Here is a 20216-nt window from a genome sequence, read left to right on the forward strand (position 1 = left end):
CTGCCAGTGTGATGCACAGTGGTCCTTCATCAGATGCCTTTCCTGACACTAATGGCACTAGGTAAGGCTGTGTAATGGTTCCAGTTATGTTTGCCATTTACTTTTTGGACAAGCTTTTGCATGCATTCAACGCTCTCGACATAGTTGTACACATCCAGTTCAGGACAGACGGCAACCTCTTCAATCTTCCAAAGGCTCAAACCTTGCACAAAGATCACAGATAAGCTACTAAGTGAAGTCTTGTTTGTGGAGACTGTGCTCTCATAGCATACACTCTGGAGGACATCCAGCTTCTTGTTGACTGCTTTGGCCAATCCTCAGCCAATAAGTTTTGGCCTTACAATAAGTCTGGAAAAGACATACCTTGTACCAACATGCCCTGGCCACAAACTCCAAGACTCCCATAATTTCAATCAGAAATATACCACTCAGCCCAGTTCAGAAGTTCTGCTATCTTGGGAATATCCCCTCCAATAACACCACTTTGGATGATGAAAGAGCACTTCGCTTAGCAAAAGCTGCAAGCTCAGCATTTGGGGGGCTCACCCACAGGCTTTGGAGAGCACATGGGGTTGTCTCAAATCAAAGTCAACCAGGAAGTGGTTCTCACATCACTGCTATATGGCTGTGAGGCTTACGCAACCTACCGGCACCACATAAAACAATTATATGCATTCAATATTCGCAGTTTAAGATCTATTTGCATCATCAATTTGCAGGACAAAATTCCTAACATTGAAGTTCTTGCAAGGTGCTGCATGTACTGCATGCTCAATAGAGATCAGCTTCACTGGGTCAGTCACCTGGTTCGCATGGAGGATTCCTGCATACCAAAAGGCAGTGTTCTTCAGCCAGGGACCCACACCATAGGACGTCCAATACTTAGATACAAAGAGCATCTGAAAGCCAATTTTAGAGGCTGTAACTTGGACCCCCACTGCAAGGGAAATTTGAACGGCACTCGGGAGAGTGCATACCTCTGCCATGCTGAACAGTTTACGTTTTCTATCCCACTGATAGGCCGGATCTGTATATGGACCTGAACCAAAATCTAATTGGCTTGCTCTTGTCACCTAACGAACTCCTCCACCGAATTTGGTCTCAACTCGTCCATAACCTTTTGAAAAATAATTATATATATCGTTTTTGGCCCCATTTCTCAATGGTGAAGAATCACTTCAAAATTTTCAAAATTATCGTATCCGGATCCAGATTCGGATCCTCACCAAAATGTAATCAAATCTTCCTTGTCCCACACCCAAAATGTCCACCAAATCTCGTCCGAATCCGTCCATAGCTTTTTGAGATATCCTGCTCACAGGCAGACATACAAATAGACAAACAGACATGGGTGAAAACATAAACTCCATCCACCTTCGCTGGCAGAGGTAAGACCAACCCAGGAGTGATTAAAATGGAAAAGTCTGTCATCAAGCAATATCAACATTTGAGGAGTGACTTCATATGTAATATTTGCAATTGGTCTACAAATCAGGACATCACACATAAGACGACTTAAACGGTGAACAGCTGATCTCTTTGCTGAACACTCATCCGTCAAAGCGACGGGAGAATCCATTCACTATTGTCGTCTTCAATTCACGTGACTGTTTCCTCCTTTTTTATTTCTCGTACTGTGAAATTCCTTGGATCATGCGGTTTACTGCAAATAATGTGATTATATGATCTCACTTGCACACAATTGTGACTATTTATTACTCTTATCACATCTCTTGAGGAATAGATTATTTTCTTCTGATATCTTCTTTCTAAGCTCATCTATACAGTCACGTGAAAAAGTAAGTACACCCCATGTAAAGTTTTGACTTTTTCAACATATTTCAACATACAGCTATTTGATCTTCATTTCAACAATATTGATAGATAAAGATGATATAATATAACAAGTATCATGAAACATTTACATTTTGTAGTCCATTGTATAATTTAAATAAACATAAATGCAAATTTCACATGTGGAAAAAGTAAGTACATTTATCTGCTGTTTTCGAAAGTCTTGCAAGGAAATATCGAAATGACCTACGTATCTCTTTAGCATTTGTCATTAAACAATGAAACAACACTTGGGAATGTTAAACAAGCCATGTACCGAGGAAGATTAGTGTTAACGATGTGGGTTTCATTCATGAAAAGGGATACTATATATATATATATATATATATATATATATATATATATATATATATATATATATATATATATATATATATATATATATATGTATATATACATATACAGACTTGGCATTTAATATGGAATATTTTTTTTGTGGGGGTGAACTTACTTTTCAAGATGTCTTATTACCAAAAGTTCATCGGAATTATGTTGAAATTATTCTAGATTTTGTTAATGTGACCTTTAAAAGAAACAAAAACCACATTTGACATTTCGAAACAAATAAATTGATCCTTGAAAGTGATGTAAACTGATATCGAACTCAATTCATGGACAGTACTGTGTTAAACTTCTGTACGTTTTCCAGAAGTATCTCTTTATTTTGCACATTAGCCCAATTTTTTTTTAACAAAAACAAAAGTTAAATTATGACTGGGATTACGGACAGTAAAATTACAGTTCAGTACTTTGTGTAACCCCCACGAGCATTCAGGAGAGCACGTACACGTTGAGGCATGCTGTTCATGAGGTTTGCCAAGGTTTGGACAGGAATCGCTTGCCATGCAGTGACAATAGCCTGCTGCAATTCACGCACAGAGGTCGGCTGCTGGTCCAAGTAGTCGATTTGACACGTTAATTCTGCCCACAAGTTCTCTATCGGATTCATATACGGGGACATGGCAGGCCACTCCATATGCTCTACACCACGGTCAGCAAGAAAGTGTTAGATCATGCGAGCACGATGAGGCCGTGCATTGTCATCTTGGAAGACAAAGTTTCCTCGAAAGGCTGCACGAGCAAATGGAAGCAATGTTTCTTCCAGAATGGCCCTGTACTTGAACTGGTTCAGGTTTCAATTCAGAACAACCAGGTCAGTTTTTCCCCCTGCATGAAAAGCAGCCCAAACGGTCACCCCACCACCTCCAGCTTGGACTCTTGGCACTATACAATCTTTGTTGTAGGCCTCATGCACTTGTCTGCGCACTCGGACGCGGCCATCTTGACGATAGACCAGAAATCTAGACTCGTCACTGAAGATCACGTGATTCCAGTGTCCTGGCTGCCATTGACGGTGCTCTCTGGCCCACTGCAATCGGCGCTGGCGCTGTTGTCTGGTCAGGCGTGGCTTTCTCAGGGGACGCCTGGCACGATAGCCTGCTTTAACCAGTCGTTGGTTGACTAGCCTTCTGGATACAGGCACATTTGTCAGTTGCTGCCACTCAGCCCTAAGCCGATTAGCTGACTTGGTACGGCCATTGCGGACTAACCGGTGCAGCTGGCGATCATCCCTCCTTGTGGTTCTGCGGGACGTCCTGGCCTCGGTATTGGAGTAGGGACACCCCTCTGAGCATTTCGTTTCAGGATCTTTGACACCTGACCTTGAGTGATGCCATACTGCCGAGCAATAGCACACTGTTTCTTGCCGTAATTTCGTAAAGCCACCACTCCATGACAAACAGCATTGTCGAGTTGACGGACCATCTCCAGAGGAAGCGGCAATAACATTTGGAGATGTGCAGCAGTTGTTTTCCACTAATACAGAATGCAACAACCCTTGTATACCCGACTGTGAAGCCAATCATCAAATGCACCTGTCCGTACATTTTGCCACGCCACCTGTGATATAATCCTGTTGTTGACTTCTTGCTGCGACAGACAATCAGTGACGTGGTTATTTTAACAAATAAATCACCAAAGTGTAAAAGAAACTCACCAGATTGATATACTGAGTTAAGAAAGTAAACCCAAGTCAAGAAAAAAAATATTCCATATTAAATGCCAAGTCTGTATATATATGTACTGTATGTATATATATATATATATATATATATATATATATATATATATATATATATATATATATATATATATATATATATATATATGTATATATATATGTATATATATACAGTGGTACCTCGGCTTACGAGTGCCGCAACGTACGAGTTTTTCGGGATACGAGCCGTCGCTCGGGCGGTTTGTTGCTTTGGGATACGAGCCGAGATCCGATGTACGAGCTCAAAAAATTTATTTTTTTGAATTTTCCGGTTGTGGCTTCCGGTTCCGGTCACGCGGTTATCTTGCCGTGAAAGCATCTCTGCTTGGATATAAAACACGCAATCGTCGAAATACATGAGCGAGGAATCTCCTTGCTCCAGCCGGTGACGTCATCGGCGGGGATCCCCGCCTCCAGAGTGGCTGGTCACGTGACCGCCAAAGCGTGTCGCGCGTGCGGGTATAATGAGCTACACCTGTGGATCACGTGACCACGGAAGCACGCCTCGCTTGAGAGGCATGGCTTTCGGTTTGCGTTTTGCTTTATAAGGCGCGATAAATGGGCTTTTGAGTGTTAGCGGTTCATGGCGTTGACGGTTCATGGCGGTTCATGGCGGTTGACGGTTCATGACGGTTCATGACGGTTCATGGCGTTGACGGTCAAAAACCCATTACATCAATTTTACCAGGCACTGTACAGTAAGTACAGTGGACACCAAATGCACGGTGGAAGGCTAGAAGTAGAAGATCGTCCAAGACAAGTGAGAATAAGACCACGGTGTACCAACTTACGATGCAGAACATCTTGCACTTAATATGATGACAACAGGTGCCATCCTCTGACGTACCATTACAGGTACAGGTACAGTACACGTGAGCACAGAGCAAAAGTTCACTGAAACCGAGATTAAGAAAAAAGAAAAAACACCTCGTGGTCCGTGCTCGATATCCGAGTTTCAATCTTTTCAAACACATGATGCTCTCGGTCACGGTATCTCCTGCGAGCTGCTTCTCCTTCAACCACACAAACAACAACTTCTCCATATCTTCATGGATAGAGGTCCGGAGCTTTGAAATAATCGTAACGCCCTTGGCTGGCGTTATAGCCTTTATGGACTCCTTCTGCTTCAAAATCGTACATATCGTAGAAGGAGTACGATCGTACTGCCTCGCCAAGTCGACAACACGCACACCTCACCTGGCATGCTCTTCTCCTCTGCTTAATAAAACCAGTTTATTTCTTTACATTCTCTTGTATTATGTACAGTATATACGAGGTCGTGCTTGTTTATACATTATTTGTTATTTATAAAGTACATTTTTGTTATTTAAAAGCACCTAACAAAAAAAATTGGTGTTTTTTTTTTGAGGCTGGAACGGATTAATAGCATTTCAATGCATTTGAATGGGAAAATTTGCTTTGACTTACGAGCGATTTGGCTTACGAGCTCCGTCACGGAACGGATTAAACTCGTAAGCCGAGGTACCACTGTATATGTATATATATATGTATATATATATATGTATATATATATGTATATATATATATATATATATATATATATATATATATATATATATATATATATATATATATATATATATATATATATATATGTATATATGTATATATATATACATAAGTTCAAAACACACCTGGTCACAAGTGTGCCGCACTGACCGGGTCCTCAGTCAAGGTCCTCAGCATCATCCCGTTTCGGCCCTTCAACCTCGATATGGTCAGCTAAGGTGGGCCAGCAGGGGCACATACACATCCACATGCAGCAACTACACCTGGATGCATACATACCCCCACCCCCAGCCAGTGCGAACACAGACTACAACAACAAAACCTCCGCATCCAGAATCCACTACACCAAACAAACATGGTGGAACACTCAAACACCCACCTTTATACCGTTCACCACTCACCAACAAAACACACCAGATCATTCATACACACACATACACACACAACCCCAACCAACCACCTACCCTTAAAACATACACCACTCAGCATACAAAAACACACACTCATGCAAAAATTCATCCATGCAAAAACACACACCCTCACCCACTCACTCACTCACATACACAAAATAAGAAATAATAATAGTAACAAAAAAAACCAAAAAAAAAAAACCACACACAACCAACCTACACCATTCGACGTGCCTCCATAAACTTCCTCCATATCCAAAATGAGCCTTTCAAGGCAACCTGGGCCACCTTGTCACACATCCTCCTTCTTTCTGTCCCACACACTCCAAGCCGAGCAAGAAATGCAGAAAAGGAACTGCCAATATACCCTCTTCACCCCACCTCAAATGGCGGACACGAAACTCGTCAACCCTTCTCCCAACACTCTGCCTCCAGCTCACTGTACTTTCCTCTCTTCCTCTCATGCACCTCCTCCATGTTCTCTTCCCACGGTACAGACAATTCCCCTAAGATGACCTGTCTTGTTGCACCTCACCAAATGACAATGTCAGGCCGCAACCTTGTCACACAGATCTCCTCTGGGAATACCAATTGTGGCTTTAGGTCTGCCACCACCTGCCAATCACAAGCATCTGACAGCCCTCTTGCTTTCCACCTCCTCCTCATTCTACCTCTTACCACTTGGCCCTCTTTGACAAACCACACCTCTCCCCCATCAGTCTCCTTCTCCACTCTTCTCTCTCTCGACCTCAGCACCTCTTGTTGCACCATCTGCACCATCACCGCCAGCACCTGATCATGTTGCCACCTGTATTGTCCTGCTGCCAATGCTACTGAACATGCACTCAGTGCATGCTGCACCGTTCCCACACCTCCACACAAATAACATCTCTCCTCCTGCAACAACCCCCACAATCTCAAGTTTACTGGTGACGGAAGCACATCATACATTGCCCGCAACAGGAAATTCAACAATATTGGCTCCATCCTCCACATCTATTGCCACTTCAACATCCTCACCCGCACACCTTCCCACCTAGTCCAAGCACCTTGCTGTGCCTGTCCGAATGCTTTCACATATCTCCCCTCCTCTTCCTTTCTTCTCACCTCCCTCTCAACCATCTTCCTCCTATCTTTCACACATGCCTTTCACCATCGCTCATGCTGCCACTGCTATATATATACTACACTATATATATATACTACCGGTCAAAAGTTTTAGAACACCTCAATTTTTCCAGTTTTTATTGAAATTTACGCAGTTTAATGTCTCAATGTACTCTGAAATTAAGCATAGAACAAATAAACAATTGGAGATGAAAAAGAAATCATAGAATCATTGCAAAGAAATTGCCAAGAAAGCCACGGTGTCAGTGAGTACAGTTTCCTACACCATCAAAAGGCACTTGGAAACTGGAGGAAACTCTGACAGGAAGAGGTCTGGCAGACCCAAAGCTACAACAGAATCAGAAGACAAGTTTCTGAGAGTCAATAGCTTGTGTGATAGGCGGTCTCACAGTACAACAGCTTCAAGCACAGCTTAACACTGGTCGAAGTAAGCAAGCCTCAGTTTCAACTGTGAAGAGAAGACTTCCAGCTGCAGGTTTGACAGGTCGAGTGGCAGTAGGAAAGCCATTGCTAAGATGGCAAAATAAGAAAAACAGGCTTGCCTGGGCCATGAAGCACCGCCAGTGGACTACTGAAGACTGGAAGAAGGACTGATGGACCGATGAATCAAAATTGGAAATCTTGGGTTCATCACGCAGGGTTTTTGTACGCCGTCGAGTAGGCGAAAGGATGGTTCCTCAGTGTGTGACACCAACTGTCAAAAATGGAGGAGGAAGCGTGATGGTCTGGGGCTCTTTTGCTGGATCCAGAGTCGGCGACTTGCACAGAGTGACTTGCACCCTGAACCAAAAGGGCTACCACAGCATTTTGCAGTGCCACGCCTCTGAATGAATGTGAAATTTTGCATGAATGTGAAATTTTCCTCCTAGAGGGAGCTCCTCCGTTCATCCTACAGCAAGATAATGACCCAAAACACACCTCCAGGCTGTGTCAAAACTACCTTCGAGGAAAAGAACAAGACTGTAGGCTTCAAATCATGGAATGGCCAGCACAGTCTCCAGAATTAAACCCCATCGAGCTGGTTTGGGATGAACTGGACAGAAGGGTGAAAGCAAAGCAACCTACAAGTGCAACACGTTTGTGGGAACTTCTGCAACAGTGTTGGGAAGAACTTCCCGAACAATATTTGATTTCCATTGTAGAAAGAATGCCACGAGTGTGTTCGGCGATTATATCTGCAAAAGGTGGCTACTTTGCTGAGTAAAAAATTTAAATTAAATTTGGTTAAACAAAATGATTCTATGATTTCTTTTTTTATCTCCAATTGTTTATTTGTTCTATGCTTAATTTCAGAGTACATTGAGACATTAAACTGCGTAAATTTCAATAAAAACTGGAAAAATTGAGGTGTTCTAAAACTTTTGACCGGTCGTGTGTATATATATATATATATATATATATATATATATATATATATATATATATATATATATATATATATATATATATATATATATATATATATATATACACACACACACACACACACAGTCGGACCCGCTATATGCGGGGGATATGTTCCTGGAAAATCCACGAATAGCGAAACCCGCGAATAGCAGAGCATTGTTTCAATGGAACAAGGGGAGATAACTTCCCGAGTTGCGAACATCCGCGAATAGGGAGGACCAAACTGTGAACGGCGAGGCAAAATCCCTGAATGGTGACGCAAATCCTGAGAATTTCGACGATAATTCACGAAGGTCGATGAATGTCCCAGAAATGGCGAGACAAAACCCGCGGAAATGTCGGCAATAATCCACGAATGTCGAGTGAATGAATGCCTTGCCATTGTTTCAATGGGGAAAAGGGAGACAGCAAATTGCACTAATAGATACTGTGGAGTGTTTTCATTCTGTACAGTAACTCGCAGGTTTCACATGTTATGCAGCTGGTGGGATATCCCGCGAAGCAATGTCTACATGTGAACGGTGGAATATCACGTGAAGCTGTTCACAGTGTGAACGGAACGGCGGGTTATCCTGCGAAACATTGTTTACCTGTGCACAACATTGTTTACCTGTGAACGGTGGAATATCACGTGAAGCTGTTCACAGTGTGAATGACGGGATATCCCGCGAAAGCCGTGAAAACGCAAAAACACACGGCAGCAAACGCAAGTGCAGGTCATGCTCGCTGCTCATAGAGGATGTTTTTTTTGCGTATGTCCAGCTGCTTTATGCATAGCTGGTGAAAGATGGGTTTTTATAAATACACAACATGACCAAAAGTATGTGGACACCCGAACATCAAACATCTCATTCCAAAATCATGGGCATTAATATGGAGGTGGTCCCCCCTTTGCTGCTATAACAGCCTCCACTCTAATGGGAAGGCTTTCCACTAGATGTCGGAACATTGCTGCGGAGATTTGCTTCCATTCAGCCACAAGAGCATTAGTGAGGTCAGGCACTGATGTTGGGCGATTAGGCCTGGCTTGCAGTCGGTGTTCAAATTCATCCCAAAGGTGTTTGATAGGGTTGAGGTCAGGGCTCTGTGCAGGCCAGTCAAGTTCTTCCACACCGATCTTGACAAATCATTTCTGTGTGGACCTCGCTTTTTGCACGTGGGCATTGTCATGCTGAAACAGGAAAGGGCCTTCCCCAAACTGTTGCCACAAATTGGCACACAATCGTGTAGAATGTTATTGTATGCTGTAGCGTTAAGATTTCCCTTCACTGGAACTAAGAGGCCTAGCTCGAACCATGAAAAACAGCCCTAGACCATTATTCCTGCTCCACCAAACTTTACAGTTGGCACTATGTATTTGGGCAGGTAGCGTTCTCCTGGCATCTGCCAAACCCAGATTCGTCCGTCGGACTGCCAGATGGTGGTGTGATTCATCACTCCAGAGAACACGTTTCCACTGCTCCAGAGTCCAATGGCGGCGAGCTTTACACCTTTCCAGCTGACGCTTAGCATTGCGCATGGTGATCTTAGGCTTGTGTGCGGCTGCTCGGCCATGGAAACCCATTTTATGAAGCTCCCGACGAACAGTTGTTATGCTGACGTTGCTTCCAGAGGCAGTTTGGAACTCGGACGTGAGTATTGCAACCGAGGACAAACGATTTTTACACGCTATGTGCTTCAGCACTCGGCAGTCCCATTCTGTGAGCTTGTGTGATCTACCACTTCACAGTTGAGCTGTTGTTGCTCCTAGACATTTCCACTTCACAATAACAGCAGTTACAGTTGACCAGGGCAGCTCTAGTAGGACAGAAATTTGACGAACTGACTTGTTGGAATCGTGGCATCCTATGACGATGCCACGTTGAAAGTGACTGAGCTCTCCAGTACGGCCCATTCCACTGCCAATGTTTGTCTATGGAGATTGCATGGCTGTGTGCTTGATTATATATACCTGTCAGCAATGGGTGTGGCTGAAACTGTGAATTAGAATGGGTGTCCACATACTTTTGGTCATGTAGTGTATGTCAAGCTAATGGCTCGTGAAATTTTTTTTTTTGCTGCCCTGAAAAACCGCGAATTTGCGGAACATGGCCGCCAATAGAAAAAACCCACGAATTCGCGGAACACTTTTCCGCGAATAGAGAGGTCGTATTTTATCACCCCCGAATATGCGGAACCCGCGAAGCAGAACCGCAAATAGCGGGGTCTGACTGTGTATATATTTTCTTAGTTTTATCAGGATTTATTATGGCTTCCACTTTTCTCTCATTAAACTTCCCGTTTTATTAGAGATCATCTACATATTATGTATTTCCTATCCAAACCTATCCAGTTTCCTCCTGATGACCTTTGTCTTTTTGCGTTCCTCCTCATACTCCAGTCAGTCTAGTGCTATATTTGGTTAGTTATTTGAGATGCATAAAGAAGAGAAAATATAAGATGTGAGGGAAGGGGGGAGGCAGGTTGGCTGGTTGGGTCACCAGGGGTAGATATGCAAGGTGGGTGGGGTGGATGGGTTGCATTGCTGTTACTTTCAGGTGTATTGAAAAGTATAAATCTTAGTTTAAAATATTATTTGTGGTTCTCCTTACATTCCATTCATTACAATGTACATACTCTATTGGTCCTCAGAATGGAACTCTGCACAGTACTGCCATATCGTAACATAATTATTGTTTCTTTCCATAGACAACCATTACTTTCTGGAAGGTGCAAAGGATGCTCTCCTGTGTGGCAATAGCACTGATGCTGGGTATGTTTCTTTCTATTTTGTGATGGCCTTGCTTGAAGGGTTTACCTGACTGCACTTGGATTTACCTTTGCCATACTTACCATACAATACACCATAAGCACACTGTGACTGCACATTGCTGACTCATTTTACAACAACCCACATGTTGTACTCACCAACTACTGTGCAACATTGTGATTGGCATTTACTGTACCTAGATTATGATTTTCCTGAACCATGCCATGTACTGTTTGCTTACCTTCCGGTATTATCATGTTCACATTTATGGAAACCATGAGCTCTAATTTTGTGCACTAATAGAGTGAAAATGGTTTATAATTGACTTATTATCTTACATATTGATTGAATGAATGAAGGAATGATAACACATGAGTGGTTTTCATTTTAACATATCAAAATATTGCATTGTATTTTAAAAATACTTTAGATTAAGTAGTCATCCACTTATTATGCACACAGAAAATGCAACTTGTTTTCACATTTTTAGCCCTGCACATTTCCCTTTTTCTCCTCTTTCCTCCCATTGTGTGAATAATGTTTGAATATGGGATGAAGTGAATTACCCCGCACACGTTGCGCAAATCGGGCTGAAACAATTGGTTCACTCTGTCTGTCTATGATCGAGCAACTACTTGATTTCAATTGAATTCCATATCTTGAACACTGTAGAACACAATTGGAACAAGAATCGGAACACAAACCTGCAATTTAGCAGTACTTTGGTATTGAATTTGGCAGATTGTACGGAATCTTGTCCCAAGCTCGCATGCGCACGGCTAAGTAAAGCAATTGCTTTAGCCAGTATGACAGTTAAACATAATTGAAAATCATTCCAAACAGGAAACTTAGTTTTTAAGGATGTCATAAAGGACACAAACAACAGACACAAACAATTAATATAACATGTTAAATAAGATGGTATGAAAGACGGTGCATCAGCAGCAGTAAACTTCCAAATTGATATGTTGCATTGTCATATTGTTGTTGTTGAAAAGAAGGTCTTCATTCATTCAAGGGTTTTTGGGGTGGAGGAATTGTTCTACAGCCTTTACAATTTTTTTTTTCAATTGAATTGTATATTTGAACAATGTAGCATGCAAATCCCCTTGTTTGCACTTCCAAAAACTCTCAGTTTAGCAGTATCTGGGCAAAATTTTACACCATCTCAACCAATCAAATTTGCCACTCGCATTCTCAGGGTGGGGGAACTTCCCGTTTTCAGTAAAGTTCCATGTCCAAGTTCCAATGAAGTCCAATGTCCTTTTTCTCAAGACTGCGTGGGGTAAGGTGTTCTATAAACTCTAGTTCTTTTTTTCTTTTTCTTTTTCTTTTTTTTGTATACAGAATCGAGGCTCATGTAAGAGCTAACACATTGTACATGAAAACATGCACAGACACATAAAACATACAATGAAGGGAGAGGGAAACAAGAGGGGGAGGGAGAGGGAAGCACACAAGCACAACAACAGTAGAGAACTAGATGGTATTCATAGAATACTTACCCTGCGCAGTCAACTTGTTGTGAGCCAACTCTTCTGTTTTTAAACATTTTTTTTTCTTTGATCCAATATGGCTGCCAGACCACGTGAACGATGATATCATAAATTTATATTCTTTAATATAATTGTTGCATAGATCACGCCCAATACATTTCAAACTGATCAGACTAAGCGTTGTCCCTGTCAAATTATGACGTCATAACAAAGGCACAGATGACATCATCATTAACAAATCTTATTCCGCAAGGGGAGTACTTGACAATGAGCCATGTTTCAATTTTTTCCATGGAGCGGTTTCAGAGATATAGAGGTGCAACTCTTTTCGATTTTTTCCAAGATGGCGTCTGTACCACGTGACATGACATTATAATTATCATTAAAAAATTCTACAGGAGGAGCCGCACATATTCTGAAAATTTGGTGTCCATCGGTTTAACAGTTGCAGAGGAATTTTTGTTTTATTCATACTGATCAGATCAAGCGTTGTACTTGTCGAATTATGACGTCATAATTAAGGCACCGATGACATCACTATCAACATATCCTATTCCCCATTGTGAGTACTTGACAATGAGCCATGTTTCAATTTTTTCCTTTGAGTGGTTTTCGAGATCTAGATGTGTAACTTTTTTCCAAGATGGCGCCTGTACCACATGACCTATGACGTCATAATAATCGTTAAAATATTCTACAGGTGGAGACACTCCTATGGTGAAAATTTCATGCCAATGGGACCAACGGTTGCCGAGAGAATGAATTTTTAAATTGAGTCATTCGTCGTTTTTACGTGCAGTGTCAGCTGTGCAGCCATTTGACGTAAGGGAGGGGATGGAAGGGGAACAAACACCAGAAACAGATTTGACCAGACGTCATCAGGATTTGGAGGAGGGAGACAGGTTTGAGAGTTCAGTCTTGAGAGTAGAGACATATTGTTTCCTGGCTCTCCTGAGGGTAGACACACACTTGTTCCGAGCTTTGTGAAAGGAACTGAGATTACCTTCAGTTGGATTAGCCTTCCAGGAGGTGAAGGCAAGTTGTTTCATGGCAACTGCCTCACCACAAGCTTCAGTGTACAATGGACGGGAGGAAGGGTATGACAACTGAAGACAAGATGGGATAAATCTGTGCATGAGTGAGAGCAGTTCACTTTGGTAGAATTCCCAGGAAGAGTTGATGTCAGAGGTAGCAGAGATGGGAGACCAGTCCAGATGATTGATGGCTACTTGAAGACCGTGCCAGTCCGCCTGAGTGAAATGCCAGACTCGTCGGCACTGAGGAGGCTCTTTGAGAATGGCCAGAGAGATGTCCACTTTAAAAAGTAAATGATCAGAACAACCGATTGGAGCAGAAGAAGAGCAGCAGACATTTGCAGGGAAGTTAGTCATAACCAAGTCTAGAAGAGAAGATGCTTCATTGACTGAGATCCAGGTCGGGAAGTTGACAGATGTGTTCGTCCCAGCGAGTCGCAGAAGTCCTTTGCTGAGGTGCCATGGCTGGTGCAAGAGGTACCCACACCCAGCCAGCTGGCATTATGACAGTTGAAGTCACCATATATAAGGTAGAGAGAGTTGGGGTGAGTGGATAGAAGTTGGTCCATGTTGTCAGACAGGGAGATGTAAATGGAGTCATCACTGTTTGGAGGACGGCGCAACACACATATGAACAAAAGGTGGGAGCGGAGGGGAAGCCGTAGCCAGTGGTACTTCTGGGGGTGGAGTAGAGAGAGGGCAGTGCAGGGAGAGTGAGGAATAGAGTTTTTGATAAAGATAGCAACCCCACCACCAGGTCGAGGCTCAGGTCTATCATACCGGAGGAGGGAGTAACCAGGAAGAGATATTAAGGAATCAGAGACATCTTGAAGGAGCAAAGTTTCTGTTGAGGAGATTACGTCTAGTTTGTCAGAAGCAACCTGTATGGAGAGATCATCAGGTTTGTGGTCCATACCGTTAAGGAAGAGGGGGCATCGGTTACAGGACAGGGGAGAGGAGGGGTAGGGTAAGATGAGGGGTGAGAGGGGGAGGTAGGGAGAGCTGTTGATAGTGTGTCAGAGATTGCAGAAGAGTTAGGAAAAAGGGAAGGATGAGGAGGACAAAAGGTTTGATGGTGATGGGATGAGGCACAGTGGGGTGTTGTTTGAGGGGGGACAGAGCAAAGTTGAAGGTTGGAGGAGGTGGAGGTATGGGATGGAAGGGAGAGGAAGTGGGGAGGCGGCAGCTTTGAGGAGGAGGGGTGAGGATTGGAGAAACATGGTTTTGGGGGGAGGAGGGGGGATTAGTAGGGGACGGGTGGGGAGTTTTGAAGGGGATGGGTGAGGGGGGAGTTTTGAAGGAGAGTGGTGAGGGGGGAGTTTTGAAGGGAAGGGGAGGGGAGGGGTGAGGTGGGAGATTTGAAGAGGAGGGGGGAGATTAAGAGGGGAGGGGCGAGGAGGAGGTTATAATTGGAGGGCAAGGAGGGAGAATTGAAAGGGAGGGGTGAGGAGGGAGTTTTGGGTGGAGGGGGTGAGGGGAGTTTAGGAGGGGAGGGGTGAGGGGAGTTTAGGAGGGGAGGGGTGAGGGGGGAGTTTAGAAAGTGGACGATTAATGACAAACAAACATTTTGTTACAAATTGGGTTTATTGTGATTTTCAAGTCAGAGATCCGTTTGAAAACGATAGAGGGGTGGGATGATGGTGAGTTTCGAGAATGTAACAAAGAAGAGATTGAATTGAATTTTTTGGAATTGTAAGAGATTGAATTTTTTTTTGAAATGGAAGAGGAAATTGAAAAAAGCCTTTAAAGTCGGAAGAAAAACAGCATGTTGTAATAAACCACTGAATAAAACATTGCAGGGGAAAGTTTAAACATATTTGAATAATATTTAAACAATCTGGGAAAAATCCCTGAAGTGAGGGCGTGGATCTGAGAAAGAAGGATAAAGGGTTGAATGAGTATGGTGGAAACTAGAATTGGAAAAGTGAGTATCGGCTGGAGATGGAAGGAAGAGGTGGTAGAAAAGGAGATAAAGGGGGCAGGGCGAGACAACAGCACACGTGGGCGGGGCGCGCGAGGAGAGAAGGAAAAAAAAATTTGTATTTAAAACGTTAGACAAAGGGTAAGATGTTCGGGGGTGGTAGGGGGAGAAAAGAAAATCAAAGAAACAGCAATACAGCGAAGGAAAGAACTTGTATTCACAAAACACCGGTGAGGGGAGGGAAGCCTCAAGGTACCAGGCCGCGCACGTGGTACCAACAGAAAACGATTAATTGCACAGAAGTTTGCACGAATTACAAACCAAGACTAACTATAAACACACAGTAACATACACAATAAAAGAACGAGTGGAAATTTTGCAAGGACACGAATGGGAAAATACTTAAACTTTGATGACGTGGAGAGCTCGAAGGACGCTTCTTCGCCAGAGGGCCCGGAAGCGGAGATTGGATTAAATTGTATGTGTGGTCTTTCTGTGAACATTTTTTGCAACGCCTGGCAATAATAGACATTGCACGTGATGAAGAAACGAAGCACAAACATTCATTCCACACAGAGCAGAGTATTTGCAAACTGTTTTTGCTCCTGAGATGAAACGTTAATGACATTAACTTCGCGTTTCAGTTTGGATTTAGTATTGCACTTTTCGACCGATTTCCAAAAATTGCTTTAAACCTACGTTTCACACAAGAAAGATGCATTGAAGCACAATATATTATCAGTGGATAAGCAGATATATCTTTGGTTCACATCTTATATTCATTTTGCACATTAAACATTTCATTTTTGCACATTTTGCACTCCAGGTCTTTAAAACCACTGTTAACCTCCATCTCTTGTCTTCCCTCATCCAAAACCTTGATCTTTTCTACCCCCATTCATTCACCCCAGATCCACTTTTTTGTTATTCCGACTTCTTTCCTGGAAGTCCTAGCAGTGTCCACGTGTTTTATACCTCTACCCTCCCCTTCCCGTGCCTCCTCCCCCCAAGTCCTCTCCCTCCCACAGATCTCCCGATGTCCCTGCTCTCAAATGTTGCACTTGTGTGCTTCCCTCTCTCTCCCCATCTTGTCTCCCGCTCCCTTTATCTTATGTTTTATGTGTCAGTTTGTCTTTTTGTCATTAATGTTAGCTCTTACACGAGCCTCGATCTTGTATACAAAAAAATAAAATAAAACATACATCAAAAAATGTTAGGTGTACCTAAACTTTTGATTGGTAGTGCATATTGTGTTGACAGAAAAAGATTAATTTTAGCCAAAAGTATGTGTGTGTGCCTGTGTGTCCCCTACTTTCCCAAATACTCCTTTCAAATGTGTAACATGGCTAAACGTTACAAGAGAAAAACTAGAGCGACACTCGGTAAAGCACATACCTCCGCCAGGCTGAACAGTTTACGTTTTGTATCCCACTGATAGGCCGGATCTACATTCGAACCTGAACGAAAATCGAATCGGCTTGTTATTTTCGCCTAACGAAATCATCTACCTTGTGTTGTCATAATCAATCCACAACTTTTTGAAATATTGTGCTGTACCATATATCGGTTTTAGCCCTATCACTCAATGGTGAAGAATGTCTTTAAGAAATTCTCTGATCTGGATCCTGATTGAAATCTTGAATTGAATCAATTCTACCTTGTCACACACCCAACCGGTCCACCAAATTTCGTCTGAAGCCATCCACAACCTTTTGAGATACCCTGTTCACAGACAAACAAACAGACAGGGGTGAAAACATAACCTCCGACCACCTTTCCTGGCCGAGGTAACTCGACTCGCTTTATAACTGCGGGTAGTTATGGCCAGGTCCCAAGCCACCCCACTTTGATACAACCCTGCTTTGACCGGACACATGATCCATGACGTCCTCTTTATAAAACTGAATTTAGAATGGGATTTAAAAATTTAATTCAAATAAAAAAAGATTTAAAAAAAATAGAAATATACATGGCTGCCAGACCATGTGACCTATGAGGTTTAAATTTACACCCTATACAGGGGCGGATCCAGGGGGGGGTGCAGGGGGTGCGCATCCCCCCTTCGATCCAGGATGAGGGTGCAGGCGGTGCGAATCTGCTGAACTGTTGGACCAAGGAAGAACACAAGGAACTGCAGAAACTTCCAAGAACGCACGAAATGCCATTTCTGACGATCAATTTTTTAAAATTTCCTGGAAGAGGACCCCCAGACCCCACCTTTATCCCCCTATCCCCCCCCCCCACAGCACTATAATTTCATGCACCCCCCTCCCCCCCCCCCCCCCCCGTCTTGAAATTCCTGGATCCGCCCTTGCTATATTCCCAAAGGCTAGTAGATCATGTGTATGAAGTTTTGAATCAACCTAGAAAGCCATCCTGGAGAAGATTTTTTAAAAGTTTTTTATTTTCAATTCAGTATGGCTGCCAAACTATATGACTGATGACATCATCAATTTCATTCTCTCGACCCATTTATCCGTAGATTATCATCAATAATTTTCGTATTAATTGGGATAATAATTTTGACGCATCCAATTTTGGTTGGTATACTACTTCACTGATGACATCATCATTATCAAGACTTATTCCCCATGGGAAGTACTTGACATGTGCCAAGATTCAATTTTTTCCACAGAGCGGTTTCGGAGAAGAGGTTCAAAGTTTTTCTTTTTTTCCAACATGGTTGTGTTGTGGAAATCATTCAAGTCCACAACTTTAGTCCATCTGTTGGTTTAATTCCATTAAGACCTTTGACATCATTCTGCAAATACAGGAATGCAATATAAATAAGGTTTGGCATCACATAGGCCAATCCATAATATAGTTCAATGAAAGCAAGCGTAATATTCTATGCGGTACGTACCGTTAACGAGTCTACTAGTCATTGTAACATGTCACAGGAGAAGTCGCCTAGAGCAGCGGCCGCATCGGGTCTTATAGCCGCGCCCCCCTAGCGGTGTCAGCGAGCAGCGAGCATCACCTGGGTTCAGCGTTAATACGATTTCACTACAGGCTGCCACACCATGTGACCTAAGACATCGTAATTATCATGAAAAATATTATACATGATTAGTCACTCCTATTTTGAAAAATTCGTGTCAATTGCTCAAGAGGTTGTAAAGAAAATGAATTTAAAAGGGAATACACACAAAACGGCAGTGGAAGTATAATACTGTACTACAAAAACGTAGAATAAACATAAATTCAATCGGGTACTCTTCGGGCCCCTAATGAAGTAATGTATGATCTTGTTTTCCTGTCACATTTCCAGGTCGTGTCCAGAAAGCTACAAGTGCATTAAGGCCGGTGAAAATCCCAACTATGGCTACACCAGCTTCGACACCTTCAGCTGGGCCTTCCTGTCTCTCTTCCGCCTCATGACACAAGACTATTGGGAGAATCTTTATCAGCTGGTGAGCTGGGCTATAGAACAGAATGAGTGATAGCTTAGGAGTGGTTGTGTGTGTGTGTGTGTGTGTTCGTGTGTGTGTGTGTGTGTCACTCAGTCACAAGTCCAACCCCTAACTCAGTGGTGACCGAGTGTAATAGTGATGTCCATTGGTGATCTTGGCTAACGGGACCATTGCATTTCAAGTGAGCCTTCCCCCCCCCCCCCCCCCCAGGTGGAGTTGTTTTGCACATAGTGCAAGAGTGTGGCGCTCACGTTCATATATGTATGCCGGTACCAGAATGTTCGATCACTGCTTGATACAGAAGAAGGCCCAGTTGAAACTGTATGCCAGGGCACTGAGAAAAGGTCTCCTAAAGACCGGAGGGTGGAATTGGTTCTGAGGGAGCTGGAGATATACCATGTGAAGATTGCTGCACTTCAATAAATGAAGTGGTTTGACACTGCAGTTTACAGTTGAAGAAAGTATGATAATTGCAGATGATCAAGCAACTCGGGGGTTTGAGGAAAACTAGGCAGAGGGGATAGGGATACCAGTTGTGCTGCTTGATTCTGCTTTGGGCCTCTGGAGAACAGGTGGCTCTCTCTCTCTCCGAAAGGACCGTCTGGCAAACCCTTTCATCTACTTTCTTACCAATCCCCTTTACAAAGTTCAGTTACTCAAACTCTTGGGTCTCACTATCAGCCATGCTCTTTCTTGGGCAACCTACATTTCAAAATTGGTTGCCAAAGCCAGTTGCCGTCTGTGCATCCTCCATCATGCAAAGTACTTCCTTGGTGCACCTGAACTCTTATCTCCTTCAAGTCCTTCATCTGCAGCTTGATAGAATACTGCTCTCTCTTTTTGGGCCGATGCCACTGCTTCATATCTTGCCCAGCTTGACACTGTGAAAACCAAGCCTTTGAGACCACTGGAATCTCCTGCGCATAGTCTTTGAGGCTATCATTCTCCCATTGCAGACAGGTCAATGTTCTATCTGCCTTCAAACGCCTCCTTTCTGGGCTTGCACCTTCTGCCTTATCCGTGCTTTGACCCCGTCGCCCCCCCCCCTCTTGCCCCCCACCTCTTCCAGGTTTCTGCAGGGTGCACGCAGTCCACCATCAATCTCCTTCTGGTGAAACTCCAAAATCCAGAATCACTGCACACCTCCACTCAGTTGTTCCTCTTTTTTCCTGTTTGTCAAACCAACTTCCACATTCTTTCAATCTCATTCTTCCC

The 20216-nt window shown here is 43.1% G+C and overlaps 1 protein-coding gene across 1 annotated transcript in view; it reads left to right on the forward strand.

The window, feature by feature from the left end:
• Positions 1-20216, forward strand: part of LOC137438074 (sodium channel protein type 1 subunit alpha-like) — a 259043-nt gene that overhangs the window by 91454 nt on the left and 147373 nt on the right. Inside the window, 2 exon segments of the mRNA XM_078766607.1 lie at positions 11077-11140; positions 18860-19001. Of these exon segments, the coding sequence (XP_078622733.1) occupies positions 11077-11140; positions 18860-19001 (206 nt within the window).

Source organism: Myxine glutinosa, chromosome 12 (assembly GCF_964187855.1).
Source record: "Myxine glutinosa chromosome 12, kmMyxGlut1.1, whole genome shotgun sequence".
Taxonomy (NCBI): domain Eukaryota; kingdom Metazoa; phylum Chordata; class Myxini; order Myxiniformes; family Myxinidae; genus Myxine; species Myxine glutinosa.